The sequence below is a fragment of the Apteryx rowi genome, unplaced genomic scaffold (assembly GCF_003343035.1).
Source record: "Apteryx rowi isolate R43461 unplaced genomic scaffold, aptRow1 scaffold_65, whole genome shotgun sequence".
Classification (NCBI taxonomy): Eukaryota; Metazoa; Chordata; class Aves; order Apterygiformes; family Apterygidae; genus Apteryx; species Apteryx rowi.
Genome location: NW_020450927.1, coordinates 1662060 through 1677997, shown reverse-complemented (window position 1 = coordinate 1677997; position 15938 = coordinate 1662060). Strand labels below are relative to the sequence as shown.

The 15938-nt window shown below is 51.0% G+C and overlaps 1 protein-coding gene across 1 annotated transcript; it reads left to right on the top strand.

The window, feature by feature from the left end:
* The first annotated feature begins 3704 nt into the window (after positions 1–3704).
* On the top strand, positions 3705–9854 carry TOR1AIP2 (torsin 1A interacting protein 2). The gene is made up of 6 exons (XM_026084694.1): positions 3705–3788; positions 4541–4739; positions 6597–6902; positions 7055–7375; positions 7776–7940; positions 8808–9854. Exons 2-6 carry the CDS (start codon positions 4706–4708, stop codon positions 9572–9574), a joined length of 1593 nt encoding a protein of 530 aa, XP_025940479.1. The 5' UTR covers positions 3705–3788; positions 4541–4705; the 3' UTR covers positions 9575–9854.
* Positions 9855–15938: the final 6084 nt, after the last annotated feature.

The following is a 15938-nucleotide window of genomic DNA, read 5'->3' as shown; positions in this document are numbered from 1 at the left end:
GGGGGGGGCTCTGCCTCTGCACACCCCGTTCCCCTCTGTAACCTGCAGGCGGTTTGGGACGAGTCGCCGAGAAAACGGCAGTTGGAGGGTTTCCGCTTGCCGAAAACTGAAATCCAGGAAAAGGCAACAAACCTCATTGCCGCATCTTGTCTTTCGGGGGGCCCCGAAACACGTGCAATSCAGTTCGTGACAGTATTTATCTTGCGGGGCTGCAAACCGGGTACCCGCGTGCATGTTTTGTGCACGTAAGCGAGAATCCCGCATGATGGAAATGCCCTTCAGTTCTTGGCTTCTGTAACCGTCCTGCCCGTATGCACATTTCAAGATAAAAAGGATGTTAATGCTGTATAATAAGCACACTAAATGTCCCAGTTTTGTTTCGAGGCAAGCGAATATTGAGAGATAAATTATGCATAGCTTCATCCGTACCAGCAATAGAATAAATACCGTCATTCTTTTAAGATATAAGAGCAGAATGCAGACACTGAGCAATGTTTTCTAAAACAAAAATACAAGAGAGTGTAATAAATACCTCATTAGGAGGTTTCAAAGTACAACTGCACTCTTTATTCTGACTCAAATCAAGTAGAAAAAGATCTGCTGGATGACTGGCTCATCATTTCCAATCTGACAGGTGACCTGGTAGAAATTAAGTTAGAAGTAGTATCACTTTATTCACAGGTTTCCAAAGAACATAACTAAATGATTACATTATGTAAACAATTACATTAGGTAAAGAAAAATAGGACTCGAAAACATGTTATTTATAATCCAATTAATTTATGATTACCCTTCATCCTTCTGCAGACTGAAAAGGGACACAATTCCTCTTTAATGAAAACTCCTCATCAAACTTGGGTTAAAAAAAAGAACAGATTTGTTAAGTCAGAGTTCTATATACCAGCTCAAATCCAGTGGCATGAGTGCTAAAAGGAAAAAAGCAACATTAAAAAATGTCAACATGCTTTTTTGTAATAGTTTTGTGGTCATGGATAACTCCAAAACAGTTTTGTCGTAGTTAATTCTCTTGCCAAAATGCTTTTCAGTAACCAAGTCTTCAGTCTGCAAAGACTTAAACTAACGCCCGACTTTGTCCATGATTCACCTCTTCCACTCTGGGGGGTGCAGTTGCACCATCAGTTTTGTGACACTTGTGCATCTGCTAAAAGGGTAGTTAGTCCCTTTGCCCGCTCCTGATTGCCTCCTGTCGTGGAATGACTGGCTACCTGGATGTAGGGACAGATGGATGTAACATACTTTGATTTTAATGAACATTTTGACACTGTCTCCCACAGTAACCTCATTTTGCACATAAGAAAGTATGGGCTTGAGAAGCCAACTCTTAAGTGGGTTGAAAGCTGGCTGGACTACCAGGCCTGAGGGTTAGTAATCAGTGGCTCAACATCCAGGCAGCCGCAAGCAGCAAGCCCAGAGGTGGATGCAGGGAGTGATAGCGTTCAACAGCTTCATCAGGGACCTGGAGCCTCACACATCCTCACACATCTGCAAACATTACCAACTTTCTCCCCCTTGCCTTCCCCCCTTGAATAAGCTCCCTGCCTCTCCCTGCAGTCCCCTGCAACTCCCGTCCACTTTGGCCACCTTTGCTGTTTCTTACTTATGGCTAGAAGTGGATCAAGTCAAATGTCTCTTTGGCCAGGCATGCAAGGTGGACAGCAACGAAGAACAGGACCCTTAGGGAGCTGTTGGTCTGTTCACAGCCTGATCTTGGCACTGTGTATCCAGCAGCTATGAAGCCAGGCGAGCTCTCTCTCTAGATAAGCCACTGAGACTGTTGCTTCCTGCTTTGCCGTCCTCCCCGGATTTACAGTTCTCTGCTGCAACCTGTGAGAGGCTGGCCATGATAAAAGAATTTGCTGAATCTGCCACGAAGGGAGGTGGACTCTGTCCTCTCTCAGCCACTATCAACAGGGTGGCTCTGCAGTTCACCGAGGAAGCTGCCTGCCTTTCTTCATTGCTGCAGAGCAGGTACAATCTTGCTACTGCTACAGGAGGCAGGAAAGCAAGGAGATCAGTACTGGCTATGAAGAAGCCCATTTATTCTCTATCCAGCCCAAATCAACATCTATCTTGGCAGTATTATGGTCCCTCTTGCATCATGCGACCAGATTTGTTTCTGTCATAAAATCTGTACAGTCTTGTGCCCATGCACACATCTGATCATGAGGTGCCACCTTTCTGATATGACCAACATGGGTATTGATACGCATGCACACACTTACCGTTCGTGTAGCATGGCTCACACGTGCATGTCTGTCTCATAACTGAGCAATCACAATAGGTTGAGGGACAGACACAAAAGCAGGCGCAGGATGGGGGACAGGTCGTGGAGGCCTTTGGAAAGAGGGAGCAGGCCGTCCTGCAGACCCAATGGCACAGTTAACCTCCTTTTGGCTTTAATACCCACAGTACAACCATTTGGGATGCTGGAGGAGTGTGAGGAGAATGACCACAGAGCGGCACCGGGCTCACGTGCTCCACCTAAATGGCATCTCTCATTGCCAGGGACATCCCTGCCCAGCCCTGCACTATCTGCTGGTGGACCTGCTGCCCATGAATGAGTCCAGTCCTTTTTCTGAACCTGCTGACCCTCTGCCTCCACAGCCTTCTGTAGCAACAAAGTCCAGAAGTTTTCTATGCACAGCATAAAGAAGTATTTTTTTTTTTCTGCCCACTTGAACCCGACCTCCTACCTGCTTTATCAGGCGCCCCACGTTCTCTTATTGAGGGATCTGGAGAATAACAACTCCACATCAATCAACTCCCCTCTCTGCTTTCCAGACTGACGAGCCCCAGCCGCTCAGTCTCTGCTCCATGCCGGCACTGTTTTGGTTGCCTTTCCCTGTGCTTTGGCTCAGCCGTATTCTGCTGGGACCCCCCGGGGGCTGGTAAAGAGGCTGCGGGCTGAGAGGGGGGCTGCAGGCTCTGCACTGCTGTTCCTCGCCCCGCATGCCTTCCCGCCCCACGTGCCCTGCCCCAGGCCACCGGTCCCCTTGAAACGCCCCCCAGCAGGGTACCGGGCGGCAGGGGGTGGAACGTGTCTGTCCCCTGCGTGGACACAGAGAGGGCAGTTATAATTTTTTGTGAGAACCGTTGCCCCAGCGAGGCCGGGAGCAGCTCCGCAGCCTGGCTCTGGGCTCCTCCGCCTGCTGCGGCGTGCGGAGCGCGCCGCAGGGGAGGTGCCGGGGGCGTCCCCGCGCCTGGCCCCCTCCGGGCGGCTGCTCGGCTGCTCCGGCCTCCCTGCACCCGCAGAAGGTGACGTTTCCAGGGTCTGGGGGTCACTGGCTACGTTTGGGGCTTTTTGTAACACTGCCCTCTTCCTAAATCGTCTCTTCTCGCAAAACAATTTCTCTCCCCGCTTCGATTTATTTAAATCTGCAACACTGTTACCTAACATGGGAAGAAGCTAGTCATTCAGTTTGCCTGAAGGAAACGACGTGCAACTCCAGAGTCTCGGAAACACAGCCAAAAAAAATGTACGGCTTCCTAAACGCTCGGAGAGCGACGCCCTTGCTGATGTAGTTATTGCTCATTAAGGAAAAGTCTTTGGAGGGAGAGAAGGAAAACTACAGCTCCCAGCAGCCTGCCCGGGCACCGGGGAAGGGCAGAGTTCGCTGTCACGTTGACAGCCGAGGGCTAAGGGTGCGCGCCGGGGAGCGGGCTGCCGTGGGGGCCTCCGCGAAGGGCGGCTGCGGTGCCGTCGCCAGCCGCCGCTCGCAGCCCCGCTGCTCCGCTTCGCCGCCCCGACCGGCTCCCAGCCCGCCCGGGTAAGCGCCGACTCCGCCGGCCGCTTTGCTCCTCCGACTTCCTTCTTCTGCGAGCGTCACGGCGGGGACCCAGCACGGGGAGGGCACGGGAGGGACGCGGGCCCGAAGCGCTGGAAGAGCCGCTGTAAAGATCAGATATTGGGATCCTGTATTTCACAGACATCTGCAGGGTCCGGTCCCCAGCAGGGAAACTTTCTCATGTGTTTTACCTGCTGCCTATTGCTCGCTCAGGAAACCTACGGGCTGGAGAGGGTAGTGATGGGGAAACGTGAGCACCGGAGAAGTCCGCTTCCACAGTGCCCGTCCAAGCCCATTAATACCCATTAATTAGCGTAAAAAATTAATCATTTAATGTTATCAAAGCAAAGCCGGGGCTTTGCTCCATGTCGACGCGGCTGCGTTGTGCAAGGCACCGGCTGTCTCCAAGCGCACGGAGCAGCCCGCGAGGCCTGCGGAGGCGGCGCAGCATGGCCACGGCCGCCCGGCTGGGGAGGAAACCCGTGGCCCTGCACATCGGCTCGTCCCCAGGCAGCTCCGCACAGTTCGCGTAGCCGCTGGACTGTCGGTAGCTTGCTGAGCAGGTGAAATAGTTACTATCGCTTGGGCTCGAGCGCTCGCATCACGTGTTACCGAAAATGCGCCCGGGCACATCCATCCATTTTCACATCGCCCAACCAGCCTGATAAGCACGGCCAGGGAGGGAGCGGCCTCCTTTTCCGCTCAATCACTGCTTCTCTGCTTGTGCTTATCAGCTCTGCTGGCGTTCAGTCGCAGATCCCGAGGCCCCGAAGGGATGGTGTCTGCGTGCGGGGTGGGACTCGCTCGGCCACTCAAGCAGCAGGGCAACAAGTCTCCTTCTGACCAAATGAGAAAGTGAAACAACCGTGTGGAGCCCACGACTCCGGGAGAGCAGGAAGATGGAAGAGAATCCAAGTGTGGACCTCTGCAGAGGTAAGTGAATCCTACACGTACTTCATGTGCTAGGAAAAACCCCTTTGCAAGAAAATTCCAACAGTGAAAAGGGAAACCCGAAAAAAGAAAGAGACCCCCCCCCCCCCGCGAAAACCTCCAGGCAAAAAAAAGCAAGCTTTTTTTCTTTCTTTCTTTCTTTTTTTTTTTTTAAAGACGAGTAACAAGTTACTTTCAGTTTTGGATTCCCGGCAGTGACAAGCTTAGACTCGGTGTCCAGGACTGTAGTGCAAGAAGAGTCAGAGATGAGGGCTCCAGAATGGGAGAGGTTTCTTCCCGGCCTCCCAGTGCTTCCCCGTGCCGAGGAGGCGGCTTTGCGAAGCTGGTTGCGGAGAGGCGAATACCGTCTCGGGGGCAGCAACCCAGCGAGAGGGCAATCCCGTGGAGCAACTCCCATCGCAGGGCTACACGCGATGGGTGGCAGGGTAGAGAGCAACTCCCTCCCGCTACCGGCCGAGGAGGAAGAGGCTCTGTTGCATGCCGGTATCTCAGATGGACCCGCTGAGAGAGGCAGCTCTGAGTTTACAACAAACACGCTCCCAGTTGAGCAGCAAGTCTCATAGGCTTGTACCTGGCAGGCGGACACGCATTTCACACTGAGACAACTTAGCTCAAGCACAGGATCCAAACTCCGCAGAGCCCAGAAACCGCAAATCTACAGGTGCTTAAATAACAAGCCCTTCTTCCACCACCTATGGACGGGAAGCCTCCCTGGGGAGGCAGGAGAAGGCGGCACTGTTTGTGACCAGCTTGAATAGCAGGATACCTCTCAGGTTCCTCGTATTTCAGTGTATAGCATGTACTTGCATTCTCCTGGTGCCTTGTTATTACTGCTACATGTGGGTATTTCAGTGATACCTAGATGCTATAATCAGATGAGACCTGTCCTAAATGTTCCGAAATGTTCCCATAGTAATCAGCAAGAATGAACATAATAATCATGCTCCAAAGGACAGCATGTTCTGACATGAAACAAGTGCAGCTATTTTTCTGTTTTCAAATTAGTGAGGAGTTCCTTGCCATTTGTATTGATCTTTATTCTAATTTTAGTATGATCATTTCTGTCACTGTAGTGCTTGATCTGTAGGATCATTCATAAGTAACTTTTTACAAAGAGTGTCAGAGATTTGAGCTGCAGTGTTTAGTTTTGTAAGGTTCAGAATATTTTGCAAATACTTATGTTCAATTTCAGAACTTCTCTGTTGAATTACTCTCTGATATTTGCTTTTAATTTGCTGTTTCTACAATACGTGATCCTAACTGTTTGGGAGAACAGCTCCAGAACAGGGACAGAGGAAGAGCACAAGTAGAGCTAACAATTTTTCTTCAGGCAGATGCTCAAACTGTGTTGACATTAACTATTCTGGCCAATATCCAACAACAGCTTTAGAAATGCTTTAAATCCATCATCTTAATTTACCAGCCTAGGAAAACCACTATCTGTGGAAGATGTGGTAACTTATCCTAACACTTAATGAAGAAATTGCTCCCCATCATAGGACAATGTTAATGGGGTTTGTGTATTAAAAGCATTTCAACTTACCAGCACTGGACAGGTTGAAGTGTGGATAGAGGAGTGTGTCCCTAAAAGTGATCAGTCATTGTATGGCCACTATTGCACTCACAAATGCAGAGACTCAGCTGAGTCCTTTCTGAAAGCATGAAGCAGCACGATTCATTAGTGATGACGGTTGGTCACGGTAAATTCTCTATTTGGCAGTTTGTTTGTATAGATGTTTCTGAAATGCAAAGATTGGGAGTTTTGCTGGGTGGTGGTAAAGAATTGGGTTTTCTTGACTCCTGTATGGATAGTTGAGCTGTGAACTCTGATCCCAACAGCTGAGCCAGCCCAGGATGAGGTGGAGAGCACAGCAGAGCATCCTGTCCACCAAGAGACCCCTCCAGAAACACTTGGGCACCAAGTGACAAACAGCTGGCCTGACACCTCCTGCAAACCAGAGGAGAAGGATCCTGCGGTGGGTGAATCAACGACTGCTGACAGGGGCGAGGTGACACACTCAGGACTGACTAACTTTACGGCAGAGGAGAAGGTCCCCCAGGAAACCAAAGCGTCAATGGAAGAATCGGGGAAGACAGGAGATGGTGTCTCAGAAAGATCCCAGGCAGAAGATGACACAGATGGAGGTGAATCCTCTCCCCATCTGCATGTTTGTATGGTATTTCCGAAATGCTGATAACCAGGGCCTTTGCTGGGAGGAGGCAGAACAGGAGGAAGGATTGTTGTTTCTTGTGCTGAAAGAAACTGAGCTTAGGTCTGTGAATTTTATTCCCTACAGCCCGGCTAGCCCAAGATAAAACGGACAGCAAAGGAGAGAGCCCTGTCCACCAGGAAACGCATGGACACCAGGAGGCAAGCAGGCAACATGAAAGCTCCCACAGACCAGAGGAAGATGATTTATCAATAGGCAAGTCACTGAACTCCGACAGTAAAAGGAGACATTCAGGTCCGACTGCCACTGAAGGTGTCACCAGCAGCTTCTTGATGGAGGAGAGCATCAGTGCCACCCTCCCAGATGAGGGGCCAGCAGAGCACACAGAGGGAGAAACTCTGGAGAGTGAATCCCATGGCACGCTCAGGAACAGACGTGGGACTGAAGGTGAGTTATGGTTGCACATTGCTGCTGCTCCACTCTGCATGTGCCTACACTTTGCAGAGACACTGGAAAAATGTTCTCTGGAGATCTCTAGCACCTGCTGTCAGTTTTCCAGAGTCAAGCAGGAAAGAAGGTATTTGCTTCTCAGCACAATGTTGACCTGCTTCTCTCTCTCTCCCCTTTGCTGTCCTGCTTTGAAAGGCATGAAACCATGCTGGGCTCTGCATGTTTCTTCCTCTTTCCCCTGCTCAGAAAGCAGGAAGAGCCAATACTCCAAGCAGTATCATTGTTCCTTCTAACTCTCTCAGCCTGGAGCTCCTGGCAGCCCTGTTGCTTTTCTTATTGCAGCCCAGCTTGCCTGTTCCCTCAGCAGTGAGTGGCAAATTTCCTTCTCTTACCGCAGGACACACAGCCCAAAAGTCAGAGGCTCAATCCTGCCTGCAGAACGTCACCACCCAAAACACAAAGCAGGAGAAGGCTAAAAAGCCCTTCTTGCTGACAGGTGAGGAACGGAAGCTTCCCTTGCGGGTTACTCGTCGACCAGAAGGCACTGATCCTCCAGGAACAAGTAAAGAAGCACATTTAATTATTCTTCTCTCTCAGGACCCTTCACAGTCTTTTCTGAGGGTTTGCGGGAATTGCTGCCCATGTCAGGTCCTAGGGATTTTAGGGAAACAGCTTACAAGTAAAAAGCAAACCATACCCTTAAAAACAGGCCCAGCTGGAGCCTACAGTACAGGGTTTTCCCTGCAGCTCTCCAGCTTGAATGCAGTACTAACATGTCCTTGGAGGGCTGAGACTCCTAAGCTCCTGGGCCTCTCCTCCCCAGTCCCTCTCTGTGTGGTGGGACCTCAAGCAGGAGCCATAGCGCTGATGTGCACCCCACACTTCGGCTGGCAGAGCTCTGGCACACAGAGATCCCGCCTTGCTGTGGGGAGCAACGAGCAGTTGTGGCCTGGACCTTGCTGTCCTCCTTTTCTGGACAGAAGCACAGTAGCCCTTGTTCACCTAGCGTAGCTAGGAGGCAGGCCATGAACGCGATCCCTTCGCTGGATCAGCCATCTCCGTATGTGGAGGCAGGTGCTGTGAATGGTCACAAACCTTAAAGAAAACAGAAAAGCGGGGAAGGGAAGAAAGCTTGTGACCAGCTGTAATTTCTTCAGGAATTGTGCCCTGGAACTCCAAAGCTGTAGCCTTGTTTTCATCTGTGGAGCTATAGCTCCCAGGCTGGTGTGTGGGTCCCACAACATGGGGCAAGAGGTCTCTCTGTAGGTCCTGGGCCCCCGGAGCATGCCAATGTGAACTGCCTTCCAGCTGTAGGGGGGAAGGTTGGGGAGGGGAAAGAGAGCCCTCGTAGCTCGCTTCTGGCATATCACTGCTGACCACTTTGGGCTGACTTCTGTTCCCCGTCTCGGGTCTCTCCCCGGTTAAACAGGGCTTGTCATTGCGATCTTCATACCGATCATCATCGGCATATTCAGCTTTGGCATCCTGGCCTCCAAGTCCCAGCAAACCCCCACGAACCCCACGGTGGAGGCTTTCCTGTCCCAGTTCAACCAGCTACAGGACAGGTTTCCAGGGCAGAGCCCCCACCTATGGCTTCGGGGGCGCAAGTTCCTGCAGAAGCACCTCAATATGTCTCACCACACAGAGCCGGCCATCATTATCTTCACAGCTGCCCGCGAGGGCAAACGGACCTTGCAGTGCCTTACCGCCCGCGTGGCTGACACCTATGCAGCCGCCTTGCATGCCAGCACAGTCCAGATCGATGGCACGGATAAATCCGGGCTCCAGAGCGACCAGGCAAAGCTGGAGGTGGACAGGGAGCTTAGCTCAGCCTTCCAGGCTGGGGGCCGTGCTGCGGTGATCCACCACTTTGAGTTGCTGCCGGCGGGGGCCACCCTCATCTTTTACAAGTACTGTGACCATGAAAGCGCTGCTTTCAAGGACGTGGCTCTGCTGCTGACTGTGCTGCTGGAGGAGGAGACGCTGGAGACCCACATCAGCCTCCCACAGGTGGAGGAGAGAGTCCGCGACTTCCTCTGGGCCAAGTTCACCGACACCAGTACCCCCAGCTCCTACAACCACATGGACTCCGACAAGCTGAGCGGGCTGTGGAGCCGCATCTCCCACCTGGTCCTCCCGATCCATCCAGTCCAGACCATCGAGAAGGGAGGCTGCTACCTGCACGCCAAACCCTAGAGGCAAGGGCTGCCAGAGCCCCGGGGAAGGGCTGGAAATCCATCCTGGCCCCCTGGGGCAGGCAGAGGCACAAACAAGCACTCACTTCATAACACCCCAGTGCTACTTCTCTTCTACTTGTTTTTCTTACCTCCCTGGGAAGAGTTTGACAGGTACAAGTGAATCCAGCCCTTTCGGCCAGCTGCATCTTGAAGGTAATAAATTGCATGCTTCCTTCCGAGGGACAGGAAGAGCTGATATTTTAAACTGCTAATTGCACATGAGAACATTATTGCCACTGTGTGTGGGGGGGGGGGCAGGAGGGAAAACAGTATTTTGCAGGTAGCATTTCTCTCAGAAAACACTGTCCTTGTAGCAGTCTGGATAACATCATAACTATTACACCAGAAAGATATTTCAGCTCAGTAGCTCTTTCGTTCCTCCCTTCCTCCCCGCCCCTCTGTTTGCTAACGTCCAAGCACACCAGTGTCACAATTTTCTTTACCTAGACCATTTCTCTCTCTTCAACTGAGAAGAGCCATTGGAACAAGGGGAGGTCAAATTCCCTAAACCCCACACTTTGAAGTCATGCTTCAAAAAGAAAATCAGGACTGACTAGCACAGGCATAGCTTGTGCTAGTTCAGGGTATGGCCAGTCAGTCCTGATATAGCTCCACTTGCACAGACTGACCTACACCAAGCGAAGACCTGATCCTAAATATAGCATGTTCAAACAAACCTGCAATTCAAAAATCCCCACATATCAATTAAAAATTATTTCAGGTTGTCAGCACTTAAACCACTAAACAGGGGAATCCTGTGGGGTCACCCTTACGTCAGGGAACATTTGAACTCTGAAAACCAAGACAAACCCCCAGCAATTAAGCAAAAGCCACCTCATGAACGCTCTGATGGTGTGAAGCATCAAGCGATTGCACAGGTAAAGGAATGAGTAGTACAGTTTAACTTAACACTGCCTCTTTAAAAATGAAAAAGATCCAGTCTTGATCCTTTTTCCACCACAAGGTTACAATCATCTCTTGGGGCTGATGCATCAGCTTTGGTCCTACATGACAGGTTCCCCTTCACCTGGAAGCCGTGAGAGTCGTTTCTACACTTTTCTGCTGCACGCAGAGAGCCTGGGGGTGTCCTCAGGATCAGGGCAGGAGCGCGTGGACGAGACACTGTCTGGCGCCCCGCCAGGGCTTTTCCAGGGTGCCTCCGCCCACGCTACACCTAGCCCAGGGACTGTGAGATTTTGCAGCCTGGCAGTCTCCCAGCTTGCTTTCCCTGTTTCTGCCTGTCCCTCCTCAGCTAACTTTTACTGACGAATGTAGACGTTAACACGGATATTTATGCCAAACCACACAGAGGGTAGCACACCAGGTCGTTGCTCACCAAGGGTGTGTTCGCCTTCCTGCCAGGCAGCTGGTGCCCCGGTCTGGTCTCAGAGTGACTAGGAGCAGAGCTGATATTGGCTGGTAAAGACGAAATCTCTGGCATTGACACTAGAAACCCTCAGCTAAGCAGGCTGGTTTCTTATCGTGCCTCCTCTTCTCTACTCCATGAAGAGAAATCTAAGTCCTGTAAGCACTGTGTTGCTCCTGCACACTGAATTTCTGTAAAAGCTCCAGGGTAGAGCTGCTAACTCAGGGAAAACCTGGGGTAGGTGCAGGTTAAAGCATCTAATAGCACAACAGTCAGCCCCAGGTGTCAGCCCCTGGTGCCTACAGTCATGCCTGCTAGAGAAGGAGCAGYGGTAGCAAAGCAGGGCTTATCTCCATATAGACAGCATAGGCCAAGGCCTTGCAAAGGCAGAGCCTATAGCTGAACAAGACACTACTCAAGAACACTCAAGTGTTTCTAAAAGCTGCATTTTAGTGCTCCTTACAGCAACCAGGCCCTTGTGTTGGCTGGGTCTCCTACCAATGGTGCCTTGCTGATCTGCCCTCACTGATGGCTCAGCTGAGGCATGGTCGTTCGCTCCAAGGCCTAAAATCACAGCCTGTGTCTTCTTCCCTCCTGCCATGTGCCTTGTCCTGTCTCAGGGGATCTGGGGCAATGAACTTGGAGAAGGGGATGAAATGAGGGAAGAGTGGGTTATTATTTCAAATTCTGACCAAAGRACGGACATTTTGTTTCTTTACAACGTTAGTCATATGAAGACAAAAGCCAGGACAGTTACCCATTTTTTCCACAGCTGGCAGGATTTTACCCACTACCCCGATCTGACTGAGCAGCTGTGATTGCTGCTCAGTTTATCTCCCATTGCAGATATGAAGTTGAGTTACTGCTGCAGAATTAGGCACTAGTGTGAAGTGGTTCATACAGGTTATAACTATAGCAAACACTGGGCTAGACAAGAAAACTGCCTGCTGGAGCCCAGCATCGCAAGGGGCCAGCCCAAGACATGCTTTTGTACAAGATATGGGCAAGAACCAACTTGGTTGCTTCCTCCCCTTCCTCCTTTTCGTTGTTCTACGCTACTTTGGAAAACACCTTTTCTGCTCTGCACGGTTCAGTGTTAGCATTGATGTAAGAACTGGCAAAGCATTAACCATGTTATGTCAACATCTTAAGAAAATGAGTATTCAAAAGCTATCTCACTAACAATTTTATGTACTGTGTTTGTAATGCATAGTCAAGGTATGCAATGGCAACTTAATGCTGCTTGGGCACATCCCTGTAAGCTTCATCCACCACAACTGTTCCAATACAGAGATATTTTTATGACCTTTTAAAGACAAAAAAAAATCTGCTCGCTTCTGAAACAAGACTTCTATTTAAAAATAAATAACGAGATTGTGAAAAAAAACAGCAAAGCCTTCAAAGTGAGCCTGAGTCCTATCAATTCTCTCATTTTTTTCCTAGTTATTTTTAGCTCATTAAGCAAATGAAATCATCATATTGGATAAACTTTTATTTAGGTCAAGGCTAGAGTTGTGCAAACAAAGTGAATATTTGCTTTTCCTGGGAGAACCCCAAACAACCTTTTTTCTCTGTTGTTTGGGACAAACATTCACAGCTTTCCAACTAAGGGCAAAAAYAAAAACAAACCCACAAACAACTGCTTAAGCTGTTGAATTCAACCGAAAATGAAACATACTGATGTTTGCATAATATTTAATGACAATAATTAAACTGCAAACCCGGCAACATTATGGAAATATGGAAAGCAAATATTTCACATTTCAACACCCTTCCACTGCACTTGGAAAAAAGCAAAAAATCAGATCAGTTCCACCCAATTTCACAACACCTCAGCATACCCAAATTTAAAGTTTGCATTGAATCGTTTTGCCCAGCTCCACTCTAAAGAGATACATGCCTGGAAAAGGGAATTACATGTGGCCTGATGGGACAAGGACGCCGAGGCCAGTGATGACAGATCTTTGTCACTGCTGCTGGGTGTGATGCCAGCAGAGGTTTGGCCTCCCCACCACTGCCGGTGCTCTTCTGAAGGTGTTTGGCACCAGAGAGGTTTGGTATCCATCAGCACAGGCGTAATAGCTCCTCTAGGGCCAGCTTATAAGCAGCACCTTTGTAATGGGATCTAGGTGATCTGCATCAGTCTCCTGCCAAACACTATAGGGAGATCCATGGGAGATTTATTTCCTGGGACTGCAAATGAACATTGGTGACTGACCTTTACCCACAGGCCTAAGCCCTGTGCAAATACCGATTGCTCTCCACTGAGGTCGGAGCACGGGATCAAGCCGTAGGGGGGACCAGGGAATCACATACCTCAGTCCTCATGCCTTTGTGGCGCCGTGGGTTCACCGAGACTCCTGCTGGCAGACAAGCAGGGATGAGGGTATGGACTCACGGCACTGACTATGCTCGGATAGCTCTTACGCCCTGGCCTCCTGCTGTCACCCTCAGCAAAGCAACTGGCCTTATCCTGTCATTCTGGATTTTCTTTAGTCCCTGCCCAGGCCATACCAACCTAAATACTTGGAACACGTGCATCTATTTTCAAACAGGCACTTGCCCAGGCGATCGATTGCCAGAAGTACCTATCACTCATCTCCTGTCGTCCTCTGGCGCGACAGGGAGGATTCAGTCCTACCCTGACATGGATTCAGACAAAAATCTGCTGTCACCAGGTGCCTTTTCAGCAGTGATCCTTCTGCCTGCTCCAAAAAAAGGTTGAACTCAGGGTGGGAAGGATGTACGCTGCTCAGCAGCAGCAGGGAAATCAGGGCAGACAGGTCTAGCGGCCGCTGGGCTGTGGCAGCACCTCTGCCCCGACATGGGGGGGACAGCACCGGGCTCCGCTCAGAGCTGCTCCACCAAAGGTGCTCTGAATGCCCAACCTGAGCGTCACCTACTTCTACCCAGATCTGAAGACCGAGCGATGGTGCTGCCCGCAGCGGTCGGCCATGGGATCTGGGGGCTGGAGGCAGCACCTCGGCTCAGCCTCCGCAGCCCCCGCGGCTGCGGCAACCCACCTCGCCACGTCTTGCCTCTCCTTCTGCGGAGGAGGTGCTGGCATGTCTCGTTCTTCTTTTCTTTCATTTTGTCGATGCTGAAACTAATGGTGTTTTCTTTTTCTATCACTCATCTCCAAAAAAAAAAAAGAAGGAAAATATCATTCTTATTCTACTTGGCCTATTAAAAACGAAGCACAATCCCTCCCCCCGCACCCCACCCCGCCCTACAACTATTTCCCTGTATTTTATTTTATTCTATTTTATTTTATTTTATTTTAGTCTCTTAGTACTAAAGCCCCAAGGCAAGCCAAGCAGGATGAAACTATGTTTTCGGTGGGAAGCAGGGCAGGGTGAAAGCTCTCCCTGTTGCTCAGTGCAGCACTAATTTCGAAGGGAAGGATGTGCTGGAATAAGGCACTCAACAACCCTAAAAATTACCTTGAAAATTACATAGCAGCCCCRCTGAGGGGCAAAACCAGTTCTGGAAGGCCAGTCTGGACCGTTCTGCCACCAAAGTAGCGCTGATTATACGAGCAAGCATCCTACTGCCTTGTGAGCTGTCGTTGCTCTCCCCTAGCCCCAGCGATCAAGGCAGATCACCCCATCCAGGCTGCACAAGGCCGGCTGGGCAGCGGGGTCCCTCTCTGCAGGCTGCCCTCCTGCGCCGGCAGCGGCCAGCACCTGGGATGGTAACATCACTCCACATCTTCTTCCCTCTGCGCCAGCTCGGACTGAAGCTGGAACAACCTGGAGGCCACGCGGATGTCTCTGTCCCAGCTTTTCTAGCCAAGCAGGGGGCTTGTCTGTCCATTTTTTGATGCCCTCCACAGCTGTCATTCCGCTCCCTGCAGACACCGTGCTGTGCTAAGCCTCCCCTGTGAGCTCACGTCCCTACTCCTGGTACCGAGGCGGTATTTCGACTCTGAAGCAATACTGAAGACTGATCCCAATGCAGCTCTGCCCTGGGTCTGTGACCCTGCAGGAGGCAGGGCCTGAGACAAGTCAGTTTGCTAAAGAGGGCTAAATGCACTAGTCTGGCAGCAGGGAAGAGCAGAGAAGGGGGACAAAACGTCAGCATCTGCTTAGCACACACGAGAGGACTTTGCTCAAGACAGCAGACTGCGATCAAGCCCTGCTCTGCGGTGAGAGATCAGCCAGGCCTGCTCCGAAGGGCTGCTCCGAGACCACAGCTGGCACTGGTGTGGCACGGTCTGCATTTTGCCACCCCAGTTGAGGGACATCTCTGTTGCAGTCTGGTTTTCCTGCTTCATCTCTCTCAGTGACAGCAGAGCTCCGGCTCTACCACATCCCCGAGGGACTGAATGGGACATGCCCATACGTCCACCAAAACATGCCAAAACTTGACCTACGGGGAAAAGCAAGATTGTCTGTGTTCATCCACAACATATCCTCCCATCCCAATGGATGGGGCATCTACACTGTAGCAGGCATCAGATCAAGCCAGTTAATTCCCTGGACCTGCTCTGCCAGTGGGACTGGCTAAAACTCCAGTGCCACATCCCTGAAGTCAGCAAGGAGGATTGCTACGAAAGACCGAGGCTCCCCCCAGCAGCTTGGTCGGTGGGAGACGCGTGTTGGCGGGCAGGGAGGAAAACACGCACACGCACAAGTAAGAGAGACGTCCGAAGATCTTTATACGCCAGCCTAGCGTCTTGCGTGCATCCTTCTAAGCTCTCAGCCTCCGTAACCACGACGCCAGGGCTTTCCCCGCTGGCTAGCCAGTCAGAAACTGGCCAAGCGGCAACTTTACCTTGTGGTTAAATAAAGATGGTAGGGGAAAAACGCAAATCGGGAGAGGCAGATACTGGCAGTTAGGAGATGCATGGTTGTTTTTGGCGGCTCAGGGCCTAAACCTGCCGGCAGCATTTCGACCCGGCCCGGGCGCATCTCGCACCACGGCGCCCCACGGCGCCCGGGCCGCGCCGCGGGGC